Source organism: Blastomyces gilchristii, assembly GCF_000003855.2.
Source record: "Blastomyces gilchristii SLH14081 genomic scaffold supercont1.5, whole genome shotgun sequence".
Taxonomy (NCBI): Eukaryota; Fungi; Ascomycota; class Eurotiomycetes; order Onygenales; family Ajellomycetaceae; genus Blastomyces; species Blastomyces gilchristii.
The window spans coordinates 1,092,591-1,104,852 of record NW_003101678.1 but is presented as its reverse complement, the minus strand read 5'-3'; the positions used below and the strand labels follow the sequence as shown (position 1 = coordinate 1,104,852).

At 48.9% G+C, this 12,262-nt stretch overlaps 7 protein-coding genes across 7 annotated transcripts; 5 read left to right on the top strand and 2 right to left on the bottom strand.

Moving 5' to 3' along the window:
* Window positions 1-226: 226 nt before the first annotated feature.
* BDBG_03308 (uncharacterized protein) lies at window positions 227-805 on the top strand (the record flags this gene model as incomplete). Its single annotated transcript, XM_002626098.2, has 2 exons — window positions 227-250; window positions 355-805. Exon 2 carries the CDS (start codon window positions 356-358, stop codon window positions 803-805), a length of 450 nt encoding a protein of 149 aa, XP_002626144.1. The 5' UTR covers window positions 227-250; window position 355.
* A 398-nt stretch (window positions 806-1,203) lies between these two features.
* On the top strand, window positions 1,204-1,572 carry BDBG_16795 (uncharacterized protein; the record flags this gene model as incomplete). Its single annotated transcript, XM_031724677.1, has 1 exon — window positions 1,204-1,572. The coding sequence occupies one exon, from the start codon at window positions 1,204-1,206 to the stop codon at window positions 1,570-1,572; it is 369 nt and encodes a 122-aa protein (XP_031577656.1).
* Window positions 1,573-1,672: 100 nt separating this feature from the next.
* BDBG_16794 (uncharacterized protein) lies at window positions 1,673-1,858 on the top strand (the record flags this gene model as incomplete). Its single annotated transcript, XM_031724676.1, has 1 exon — window positions 1,673-1,858. The coding sequence occupies one exon, from the start codon at window positions 1,673-1,675 to the stop codon at window positions 1,856-1,858; it is 186 nt and encodes a 61-aa protein (XP_031577655.1).
* A 169-nt stretch (window positions 1,859-2,027) lies between these two features.
* On the bottom strand, window positions 2,028-3,642 carry BDBG_03306 (OB-fold nucleic acid binding domain-containing protein). Its single transcript, XM_002626096.2, has 2 exons — window positions 3,269-3,642; window positions 2,028-3,191 (listed from the first exon to the last, which is right to left on the bottom strand). Exons 1-2 carry the CDS (start codon window positions 3,408-3,410, stop codon window positions 2,407-2,409), a joined length of 927 nt encoding a protein of 308 aa, XP_002626142.1. The 5' UTR covers window positions 3,411-3,642; the 3' UTR covers window positions 2,028-2,406.
* A 71-nt stretch (window positions 3,643-3,713) lies between these two features.
* On the top strand, window positions 3,714-8,410 carry BDBG_03303 (DnaJ domain-containing protein). The gene is made up of 4 exons (XM_002626093.2): window positions 3,714-6,556; window positions 6,690-8,085; window positions 8,246-8,257; window positions 8,391-8,410. The coding sequence occupies exons 1-2, from the start codon at window positions 6,415-6,417 to the stop codon at window positions 7,523-7,525; spliced, it is 978 nt and encodes a 325-aa protein (XP_002626139.1). The 5' UTR covers window positions 3,714-6,414; the 3' UTR covers window positions 7,526-8,085; window positions 8,246-8,257; window positions 8,391-8,410.
* On the bottom strand, window positions 4,665-6,112 carry BDBG_03304 (DRAP deaminase). Its single transcript, XM_002626094.2, has one exon. It carries the CDS (start codon window positions 5,992-5,994, stop codon window positions 5,095-5,097), a length of 900 nt encoding a protein of 299 aa, XP_002626140.1. The 5' UTR covers window positions 5,995-6,112; the 3' UTR covers window positions 4,665-5,094.
* A 231-nt stretch (window positions 8,411-8,641) lies between the features above and the next one.
* On the top strand, window positions 8,642-12,089 carry BDBG_03302 (universal stress protein). Its single transcript, XM_031721187.1, has 5 exons — window positions 8,642-8,953; window positions 9,070-10,610; window positions 10,715-11,553; window positions 11,682-11,743; window positions 11,883-12,089. The coding sequence occupies exons 2-5, from the start codon at window positions 9,380-9,382 to the stop codon at window positions 12,046-12,048; spliced, it is 2,298 nt and encodes a 765-aa protein (XP_031577654.1). The 5' UTR covers window positions 8,642-8,953; window positions 9,070-9,379; the 3' UTR covers window positions 12,049-12,089.
* The last annotated feature ends 173 nt before the right edge of the window (window positions 12,090-12,262 follow it).

The following is a 12,262-nucleotide window of genomic DNA, read 5'->3' as shown; positions in this document are numbered from 1 at the left end:
GAAGGGTTCTTCCCGAGCTGGAATCATGCAACATGGCTTCATTCGCCCTCAGCGGCAACGTATGTCCCATGTGTCTCAACCAGCTGCTCTATTCTAGCTAAAAGGAGCGTCTTCGTATCGATCTTACAGCTCCGCCAGGGACGTCTGATAAGAACATCTATTTATTTCATAGATTTATCATCTCTGAAGTGGTCGCTGGATTCTACTCCTAAACTACAGGCACATCCGACTGTTGAATTTATTACTTCCTGTGCGCTGTTCTCAAACTGTTGTTCTGCTTATAGCTGCATCCTGCCACGACCAAAGCGCAAGCCATAGAGTATCCTCTGACAACCTTTGTACCATTTGAATCAGCATGTCTGTTGATGGTAGTTGGCCTGGCTTTGACCAGAAGCAATGGCGTAGCCAGCCTAACACTCTTTTCTACTATCTTGTGGATGTCTCAGGCCCTTGTCGACAACCTCCTTCAAAATTAAATCGGGGCTCGTTTCAGCTGGATCCTCCCGACGATAATATCGACTGGTCCGATATAAGCCAGAGTGCAACCACCTCCCAGAGCGATCATCTCCGTTCCACTGGATTTGACCGACGGCATACCTCTCCTATTTTGAGTAAAACTTTGGATGATACGAGAGACAGTCTCCCACCTGAGGAGGTACCTTATGAGAGTATTTTTTGCGAGTCGTCGTCACAACCGAAAACCTGGAGCCTGATCTTCCAGAACAATGGTAATCCGACGTTCGAGATGAGCTGGGTGTTATACAATATTGCACGCGTCATCGTAACTATACCTATCCTAGAGTGATAATTATCATTTTTCATTATTGTCTGCGTGAAAGCTAATTTAACTACTTGGACTGACTATGGTACAAAACCTTGTACACCTGACATCATGTTCAAAAGAATTGCAAACAGGAGTGTTGGCCGGGACCCCGTACCTTGGACAGGTCAGAATTTGCTTGATATTACATTTTGGAATACCCAAGCTGATTGCAGATGGTAGATATGTTCCATAACCACTCTCACATCTGTACTCCGAGCTTCGCGTGGAGCATATCTTTGTCCAAACTCGTACGAACGAATCGCCCACCATCCCTGATGCCTATCCGTCCCACGAATATTTCCGTCTCTTTCGTATCGCGCGGGAGGAGCTCGAGGATAAATGGCTTCTAGAGGAATGGTCCAAAATCCCATTTCCTGAACATGGAGATAACCGCGCAAAACGAACCCGAGAACATGTCTTCAGCAAACACCTTGGCACCAGCTATAACAGAGCACCCAGCGGAGACGAAGATGGCTTCTCAATCGCGTAAAGTGTCTCAAGACCTTGACTGTGTCAATATGCTGAATACCTTCCACCGCCACTGGTATGGCTATGGCCGTAGGCATCATATCGCTCACACGCAGGGGTGTCAGTCTCACGCCTCTGTTAGGAGTGCTAGCCGTCATGAGGTTAACGCGGCTGCTGATGAGGAAGATTCCGTGGACAATAACCATTCATTGGCTGGCAGCGAAGGCGGTTGGAGCTCCAAGATCGAATGTCATGAATCAACAAAGCGACGGGTCGGATAGCTGTCCCAGCGACGCTTCGCTCCCTTCAGGCCAGCGTCCGGCATATCCTGAGATCTTTGAATTCACTTCTTCCCCTAGGCTTCTGTTCTATCTACATCCGATGACCTCCAATCCGTGTGACACGAAAAATTATGAGGCCTTCTACAATGAGGGGATATCAAGAGATGAGGATACTCGAATGGGAAGCGACTATGATGGGGATTGTGATGATAGTGAAATAGAGAAGGGTACCCGTCTTGACAATGTGAAGAAGCAGGATGTGAAGAATTTGTCCGGTGGGAGCTAGGCGGATGATGAGGAGTATTATAGGAGCGTGAGACGGCTATGAAGGCACAGTAGGCGGGATTGCAGCTAGAAGTGCATATGCGGGACCCGGGGCTGTGTGAAAGGGGTTGTCGTGGAGGATGGCTCCTCGATCTTACGAAAGGATCACGACATGCGAGACGTATGTTGGACTATTACGATACTCACGTTTGGGCTCTCTTTAATAAGTTCTATTTCTAGGATATTTGGGGGTACTTTTAGTTGGTGAATTTTATTATTTCGTCGGAGCACGTTGATTCGTTGATTCCGGATTTTTTGGTAATAATATATTCAGCCATGTGTTGACTTAAATCTATCCTTGCATTTTAATGATATTGTCTCGGGACGTTTCAAGTTCTTCCTTTCTACCCATAACAAGCGAAAACTTATAGCGATACAACACTAAATATTTCTCGATTCCTACCTTTCAAATAGTCTTACTACACATTTCATTTCACAGGCCAGGAAATGGGGTATAATAAATAGGGGACTGGCGCATATCCAAACCCCTCTCACCTCAATTTCCCAAACTCACACATCGACCTGTCTAACTCTCTTCCTCCTCTTCCCATCCCTCCTAACCAGCGCACTCTTCTCCCTACACCTTCTCGCCAACTTCTCCCTAACCACCTCCTCCCTCTCATACCTCTTCTCAATCCTCAACCGATCCCTCTCCTCCCCCTCCCCCCTCCTCCGCTCCCTCTCCTTTTCCCTCTCCCGCTCCCTTTCCGCCTTCCTCCTCCGCGCCACCACATGCCCATCCGCATTCAAATACCCATCACCATCCTTGCGTCCTGCTGCAGCTGCGACAGCAACCCCCTCCGCCTCCACCCTTAACCTCTCCACCTCCCCGCGCGCCACAACCCACGGTACGCTGAGCACCTGCAACCGAAATCGCGTCCTCTCATCCCAGAACCGCACCTCTGCATTCGTATCGCGCAGGATTTCATAGCGCTCGAGATGGAGCTGGAGCATGCCGCGGAAACATGAGATGGTGCCTTTGAGCTTTGCGCGTGCGCCAGGGAGCAGCGGGGTGATGTTGAGAGGCCTGTTGGTGGCGGAGGCTAGGTGGGTGGGCTGCGTTGGTGACGTATTATTATTATTGTAGTTGTTGCTGCTGTTGCTGTTGTTGGTGGTGGTGATGGCATTGGTGTTAGGTACCTGTACATTCTTCGAACAGACAACCTCGAGACAGGCGCCGGAGCTATCGTCTAGAACGAGGATTGAACGGCGTTCCTGCTCGTCGCGCGCGACGATGATGCCGGCTGCGCAGATGAATTGGATGGGGTGGTTGAGGTAGAAATAGATATTTTGACCTGTCGGTTTTGTTATTGTGTGTAACTGTATATATATAGGCATACACAATACGTAGTGTTTTGGGAAATGCGCATACCTTCGAATCCCGGTCGGAGTTTCAGGTGGTGCATATCGATCGCAGCAATTTTCACCCAGGCGAAGAAGGTGGGCGAGATCTTGTGGCAGAAGGCAGGATAGTATGTGAGGGGGAGGGGGCCATGGTGACTGTGATCTGCCATGAGTTCATGGTGCGGGCTTGATGGGGGCTGAGAGTTGATTCCAAGGCTGGTTGGGTCTTGGAGGTTAAAGGATTGTTTGGTCTTTTTATTTTCTTCGTTGTCTTCTCTTTATAGATTTGTATATATTTCGCATTTAGCCGCCTAGGTATGAAATTCGGCTGTTGAAGTATCACCCGAATAACGATGCCTGGTTTGTATATATGACTTTTGACGCAGAAACGCGTGGTCATGTGACTGAAATTAGCGCCATCAGCCTCATAGCTTAAACCAACGCCAGGGGATTCTGTCCTGAACAAGCAGTTGCTTTATCATTCGTTGTGCTTCCAACGGATTCTGGCAATTGCAGTCAGCAGAAGTTTAAGGGCAAATCCATTCGTTACTTTGTTTATTAGTCAGGATGCAGACGTACGCTACCTGTACACCGTATTTCTTTTCATTCCATGGTATGTTTCGCAACGATCGGGCGTCGGATGGGCACCGCATCTACCGTGTTAGTAGCTTGAATTGCCTTATTGGCAATTTGCAGAATGCAATATGCAAGGTGTCGGATAACCGATCCTGATGGACAAACAAAGGAACCTGCTGAGCCTGGATCCCTGCATCAAGGTAGCCAACAACATGTCAATCTGTCTAACTTTTACGGCTAGCACCTTTATATATGCCATACCTTATGGTATACATGAAAACTATTTCCAAGGTCGTCTTATTATACGGCAGAGCAGCAAGCCAAACGTGGAAGAGATACATATACTCTCTGATTTGACTGTGTAGTCATATCTGAGTTATATCGATTTCTTGTTGGCTATCTGCTTGTTTAACTGGCCTCTGCTTAGTTTCCCTCTGGCGTGGATTTCTTTGTGCTATCCTCCTATTTATCCCTTTGATCTTCTACTATCTTCCTACTCATCGAACCTCTCATTAAGGATGTGAAATGCTGTCCTGACCACCTCAATTTGCACATAACTTTCACGTACCTCTGGTGTGACCCTAAATCTTCCAACCCAAATCCCTCAATCGAAAATATAAACACATCTTGCTTGCATTACCCTCTCATCGCACAATGTCTCCCTCCTCAGCATCAAGATCGAAAAAGCTCTCCGGGCTGCTGCTCTTCCTCTTCCATATCCTGTTCACAGTCACGCTTGCACTTCCACTCGAAAATACGAACACTGTCGCTCCAGACCAAATAAGGAAAATCGCACCGACCCGGACCCCATCCCCACCATCACCATCACCACAGTATACTCCGGTATGCCGAGACCCAGCGGCAGCCGCAACAACTTCAGGCTTGCCCTGCCCAATTGACACAAACTGCTATATTGTAAATTCGAGTGGGGAGTTGGTGTGCCGTTGATCGGATACTAGTCCACACCGTCCTTGAGAGTGGTGCATACCTACCTACCCGTTAAGCCCATCAGACGCAGCAGACCCCCACCCAACGAGCAACACACTCTCACTTTTCCAAGGCCTTAATGCCATCTTGCCCTCTTGGCTACACCCAGGGGAAGACGGCACTTCTTAGTCATTTTTATACCTTAAACCATATATACGGGCGGTGGTGGTGTGATTGGTGAAGATGCGGATTACTAGCAATCTACTTTTATTAAATTAGAATTTTATTATATGACTTTCCATGCGGTTAAAAAAAAAAAAAAAAAAAAAAAAAAAAAAAAAATATCGCCCCTTAGATATCCGCCTCCATCATCCTCTTCTTCGGATTTCGTGGTAACGCAGCCTGCCTCCTCCTCTCCTTCTCCGAAATATCATCGATAGTAGTCCCCTGTCTCTGCCTGTCATCTTCCATCCCCTCCTTCTGACTATCAGCTGTATCCCCATGCCCCGCCTTCGCCACGCTCAAAATTTCCTCCTCCATCCCCTCCACAACCTCCCACTCCACCCCGGCCTCATCCAGCATCCTACAACCCACCGAACCCCCCACAAATGTCTCCGGTTCTTTCACGCCAAAGTACACCTTGTCAATACCGGACTTTCTCCGCGTGGCGTTTGAACCGGGCCCGTTTGAAGCATCGAGACCATGTGACGTTTTATTTTCTATTTCCGACGAGGACGACGAGCGGCTCGTTTGAATAATCCGCGCCGCACACGGCGTGTTACCCGATAACCGCTTCCCGCATGGTTCCATAGTGACGTAGAGGACTATCTTCTGTTCATGATTACGTTCTTGGTCTTTGTCTGTCCCCGTCCCTGTTCCCGTACCTGCGCTTCGCGCGTCGGGAGAAAGAGGCGGTGGTAAAATGTCCCCTATCCGCTCATCAGTCACGCCATGGCTCGCTGCATATTTTTCCAGGGCGCATTGTTCGGCGTGCGTGTTTCCCGGTAGCTCGAGGGTGTAGCCGGTGGAAAGGATTGTGTCGGCGTATGTTTGTGTTGTTGTTTCTGTTGTTGCTGAGGCGTGGAGGGTTCGCGAGAGGAGAATAGCGCCTACGCGGAAATTTGTAGGTTTTGGCGGGGATTTTTGGGCTAGGGAGAGACAGGCGCGGAGGTAGTGGAGATGGGTTTGGAGGTTGTTTTCGTGGGAGGTGAGGGCGGTGATGGTGGGGGAGGGGGTGGTCGGGGGGGTCATTGTTGGAGGTGAAGGATTTGACAGGTAGCGGATGGGTTGTGGTTAGTTGCACATGGGTATTTTGGTGTGGATTTTGTTGTTTTTAATATGTAGTTTTCTATATTTATTCTCGTGGAAACGTTATTGGAATATCCTACTTAGATTGCGGGCGACGACGTCATTGGCACGGAAATTTTTGCGGATGAACTAATTTTCCGCGTTCTGAGGCGCGCGTGTCGCGTTAAATTGATTTTACACTGATAGACCAGGGAACAACAACACTTGAAATGAAAGGAACGAAGCTACTTTGATCTGACCTGCTACACTTGATATATATCCAATCTCCGAAGCCCACACTCAAAAAAAACCTTTCCATTTGGGGAAATAAATATCTCAATTACCTCCAACCACCATCTAAAAACCAGAAAACAGTTGCTCGCGATGCCGTCGCAAGCTGACGAACCCGTGCCTGACGAGCCACCATCCTTAGTCAACCCATATGAGGTGCTGGGCGTAGAGGAGAAGGCGACGGCAGATCAAATAAAATCTGCTTACAGGAAGCAAGCTTTAAAACACCATCCAGGTATGATACCTTCCCAAAATCCCAACCAAGCATTCCCCTAATTCAATTTAAACTACCACCACACACAATATAGACATGTCTTAACAATTGTGCTAATAATAATAATAATAATAATAATAATAATAATATACAGACAAAGCAACCCCAGACTCCAAAGAAAACGCCCATAAAAAATTCCAAGAAATTGCCTTCGCCTACGCCATCCTCTCCGACCCACGCCGCAGACACCGCTACGACACAACAGGAAACACAGCCGAATCCCTCGACCTCGGAGACGACGACTTCAACTGGGTTGATTTCTTCCGCGAGCAATTCTCCGCCGTCATCTCTGGCGAAGCTATCGATAAAATCAAGCGCGAGTATCAGGGCTCCGAGGGGGAACGGACGGATCTGTTAGCCGCCTATGAGCGGTTCAAGGGCGATCTGGACAGGGTTTATGAAGAGATTATGCTGAGTAATGTGCTGGAGGATGATGGGCGGTTTCGAGAGATTATCGATGCGGCGATTGCGGCGGGGGAGGTGAAGGATTGGCCGAAGTATTCGCGGGAGACGGAGAAGAAGAGGGCGCAGCGGCTTGCGAAGGCGAGGAGGGAGGCGGAGGAGGCGGAGGAGCTCGTGGAGGAGTTGGGGATTGGTGATAAACTAAACGGGAAAAAAGGCCAGGCGAAACAGAAAGGGAAGCAGGATAGCATGAGCGATTTGGCTGCGCTGATCCACCAGAGGCAGAAGAGCCGCGCGGCTGCGTTCCTGGATGACATGGAAGCTAAGTATGCGCCGTCCTCTGGATCGAAAGCAGCAGCTGGTAAGGGGAACGGGAGAAAACGGAAAGCTGGGGAGAGGAACGGCAATGAGCCGCCCGAGGAGGCCTTTCTGGCCACTGCAAAGCGCAAGGCATCGAATGATAAGTCCCGGGATACGGCGACGGCAACGACGGAGACTAAGGGACGGTCCGCTCGGCGGGGAGCCTAGGGTAGGTCATAGCCTCACAGGGGGTATCTCATTGGAGTGGTGGATTATGCATTGTTTCTGGTTGGTTGTGTTCGTGTGTGCTTTCTTACTGTGATGCACTCTTTACACCGCCAATTCGGTTTCCTATTTAATTTTTTTTTTTCTTTAATTCTGTGCTCGTTTGAAGGGTCAGATTACTAGATGGATGTGGAATTTGCGGTTGATTTGCTGTCTTTTGACCACGTGGGCTTAAATACGAGATATGATAGGCGCACTGGGCGGTGGTTCTCTACCCTTCTTTTTTTTTTTTTTTTTTTCTCTTAAGATCTCTGCTGGCTTTGGTTTGTGTACTCTTTGTATTTTATTCTTTTTCTTTTTTGTCTTAAACCGTCGGTTTTACACACACTGGGAGCGTTTGACGGCAAGGGAGGACAAGGATAAGCTAGCTAAACAAGAATTGATGTGATAGGGCGCAATTGGACAGCTTTTTTCAGCTCTCAGTTTTTCATCCATTTGCATATTTTCCTTCTCCTTCTCCCTTGCTCAAAAATAATATCGTCTGCACGACGCTCAGAACACAGGTGAGAGTATTCGCCTCAGGTGTCGGACCCTGGCTGGCGGCTAAACCGGCCACGTCCCCATGCCGCATGCATAATACATTGCATCGCAGCAGGGCGGTCGAGATCCTAACTCCCCGATCGTAATCCCAAGCTCAGCCCTACGGCTAACTCACTCTACTAGTCCAAGCTCTAGGTGCGGTGCCACATGAGGCCGAATCACGGCAACTTTCTGATTGTTTATATATCCACACTCTATCCTCCGTTGCAGCGCGGAGACATATTCCCTCCCTTGGTTGCTTTGGTTGCTGATAGACACGCAATACTAGACACCAGCTGAGAAAGAAACCGTTCAGGTTTGCCAAACCCGGTTCTCAACAGCGATATCTTACCAGTACCAGGGTCTTTTCACATTCACATTTTTATCCCGATGCGGATCCACTCCTTGACATCTCGAACCCCCCCCGCCATGGTATGGCTGTGTAATGGCTTGGTAGGCTGCTTGGCTCCAGCTTGCCTGGCCTTGGCTGCTGGAGTCTTGATCCTCTTATTAGATTAGCCTGTTAGAAGAATTTGGGAAAGGCCTCGTTGGGCCTGCTTCTGGATTGTAGACAATACGCAGTAACGAGCCCACCGGATGTTGCTTCAGCCACTTTTGTTCCTACAGAATTTTATCTTTCCCTCTTGCCTGCCCCTCTTTCTTGTGTAGATAGATAGTCCTTTTCTGCTGTTTGTGTTTTGTTTGTTCTGTATCTTAGGGCAATTCTCTGTGGCTGTCAGCTATTTCCATAGCTTTTGACCTCCTCTCCCAGTCAGTTGGTCTGCCGTCTACTGTCTGCGTGGTTGTAAGCAGAAGCAGGCAAAGAGAAGTGTGGCCAGGCGTGAGCAAGCAGTCAGTCCCCTCCTCCTCCTCAATAATATTAATGATGTGTGTCTGTGTCTGTATGTGGAGTCTCCGCCAACGCCACCCAACTGCTAGGCTAACGTTAATTCTCTTAGCTAAGCAAGTCGCGCCGCGATACAAGAACATGTATGTTGTCTTGCCCGGAGATGAGGTATTGGCAGAAACACTAGATGTGGATTATGAGAAAGGTGAATAATTCTTGATTAATCTATAATATGTCGCGACTCTCTCCCTCCTGACTGGTTACTGCTGATGTGTTGAATTGTGCCTTTGCAGACACATTATTCTATGACACTAACTAATTAAGCCTCCACCGGGCCTTAGCTTGTTCCACACAATCTACATACTTACACATACTCCACTCGCCTTCATCAATCCATCCTCTTCCTTCTCTCCTCTCATTTTCTTCTCACCATGCCACCGAAAAAGATGTCGCTGGAATCCGCACTAGACGAAGAGCGGCGCGAGATTCTGGATATCCTCGAGGGTCGCCTCCGTCGCTCCCCCCAACAACAGCCTTCTAGAGCTCGCCATGCCAGCCCCACGCCTCCAATCAGGAGCATGCTGGATGTTGCTCCCGACCCAGCTTTACAGAGGCATAACTCCATCGCGGGCCCCAGTGCGAGCGTTGGCGTCACGACCCCTTCCTCCAGCAGCCGATCAGCGCCCCCAGTGCGCAGCTTGCTCGATCCTATCTCACCATCTCCTCTCCGTTTGACCCACAGTGCCGAATCGCGGCCTACTGAATATGACCCTGCCACAACTTCCCCAATACTCCCCACATCTCCCACATCTCCCAAATCTCCCAAATCTCCCAAATCTCCCAAATCTCCCAATTCTTCAATATCATCATCAACCCGCGAGGAGTCCCATCCTCGTCGCTCGTCAGAACCCTCAGGCCACAGCGGTTCACTGCCCAGTCCAACCAGGAAGAAACAGGGCATTGAGGAATACCAATTTGAAATGCTGCCCAGTATTCCAAACCAAGCCCTGCCGAAGCGGGTGGCGCAGGGCGGAAAGAAATCTGCAACTCACACGAACAATGCCGCACACACTAGCTCCATGGTAGCTGTCATGTCGGGGCAGGAATTAGGCGGTCTACATGGTTTCACAAGAGGGCGGGATACAATACGACACGGAGGCGCTGTAGGTGTCTCTGGGCGCCATTCCAGGTCCCCTTCTGCACGGCTGGCGCGATCACGCTCGCCAGGCACTGGCCTGCTAAATACAAACTCGTTTAACCCAATGCCCGTTCCAGGAACATTTGTTACGGATACGGGCAAAGTTATTCATCTAGATCACGCATATCGCCAATTGTCGAATGCAGCACTGTCAAGGTCTAGTGGCACATTATCCCGGTTCCAGAAATCTCCTACAAGTCGAGAGCGTGGGGAGGATGCGGTTTCAGAATCCGGAGATAGTCGACTCCAGGAGGACTATTACTCTGGTGACGAGGCGGTTAGTGGAGATAATAGTAGCGGTGATGAGAACGATAATTCGAGCTCGGGCGAGGAAGATTGGAGCGCTGAAATACAACGCGGACGTCGACACGGTAGGAAGAAATCTGATTCGGAGGAGAATGGCGTCAACAAGAGTGGTGGCCCGCAGCAAGTGCGGAGTCTTCTTGCTGCTGCTGACGAAGAACGTATGTTTTATTTTTATTTTTATTTTTATTTTTCTTTTACATCTTACATGGGGATTCCCTATATGAGGAGGGAATATTTCGGCTAACATGTCATCTGCTTCTAGGTAAGAAGGTCTCATCTACATACAAGGTTAAATCATTACTCGATCCAGTACCCGTGACCGCGAAAGCAGCTACAGAAAAACATCTGCACAAAAAGACCGGCGTTGTCCACCCAACAACCAGCTTCGACTACGCAGGCTCAGGCGCAAACACCCCCGCTGGCTCAGACGACGAAGCACAGTACAGCGACTTCAAAAAAGCCCAGAACCTCAGCATCTACATGTCCCCCATCGACCAGTCCGTTCCCAACCGTGTAATTCGTACCATCGTCCGCGGCGAGTTTACACGCGTGCAGGAAGAAGCGGAACAGAACGGCCGCATGCGATTACGCACGTACCTCGTCGCGACGGATCTTAGCGACGAGTCCGTCTACGCGCTGGAATGGACGATTGGCACCATCCTCCGCGATGGCGACACGCTCTATGCCGTCTATGCTATTGACGAAGAGACCGGGTCTGGGTCTGGCGCTGGAAAAGGTGAACCAGATTCCTCGTCGTCGGTGCAGATTGGCGATGGGCTTAAGGCGATGCTGGATGCGGCTGCCGTTGTTGGATCGCAGACGAAGAAGACGGCGGAAAATTTGACAAAGGCGTCGCCGTTGCCTTCGGCGAATACGTCGTCGACTCAGATTAGTGGAGGGAGCGGGGGTGGTGGTGGAACTGACAGCAAACCCGGCTCTGCAGATTCGCGGGCTGTGTCCAAAGACGAGGCGGAGAGGTTTCGAGCTATCGAGGGGATTTCGCAGACGGTTGTGCGGTTGTTGAGGAAGACGAAGTTACAGGTTCGGGTTGCTGTTGAAGTTATTCATTGTAATAGTCCGAAGCATCTGATTACTGAAGCTGTAAGTTTTGATGAATTGGCAATTTGTTTTCTTAGTGTTGTTGATCTACCCATTTCCCTGAACTCCTCTCCGTGTCTTTTTTATTTTTTTTAGTCTTTGTGAATGCGATTTGCTGACGGGCACGTTAGATTGATGGATTGGAACCTACACTGGTAATTCTGGGATCAAGAGGCCGCAGCGCGCTTAAAGGGTAAGTCATTCATTCATCTCATCCATCTATATATATATTATGTCATCCCATTCCAGCCCTTGTCCCTAATTCTTTTTATTTATTATTTTCGCACCAAGGAAAGGAAACCCCCAAAAGAATTGCTAACTCGGATATACAGCGTCCTCCTCGGGTCCTTCTCAAATTACCTCGTCACCAAATCCTCCGTGCCCGTGATGGTCGCGCGGAAGAAGTTGAAGAAACATGCGAAATTCAAGCCGGCGAATGTACGCTTGCTGAATAATCTTACAACGCCGAAGAAGCTGGTGTATGCGAAGATTGATTGATTGATAATTTCTTTTCTTTTCTTTTCTTTTCTTTTCTTTTCTTTTCTTTTCTTTTCTTTTCTTTTCTTTTTTTTTTTTCTTTGTGATTTTTCTGATTCCGATGTTTGTTAATTCATCCAGGGTGTGGGTATTTCTATATACTGTTTTTTTCTTTTGTCTTTGCCTTTTCCTTCGGTTCGGGGTATTTTCCCCTGACTTGCCCTCTGGGCTTTGT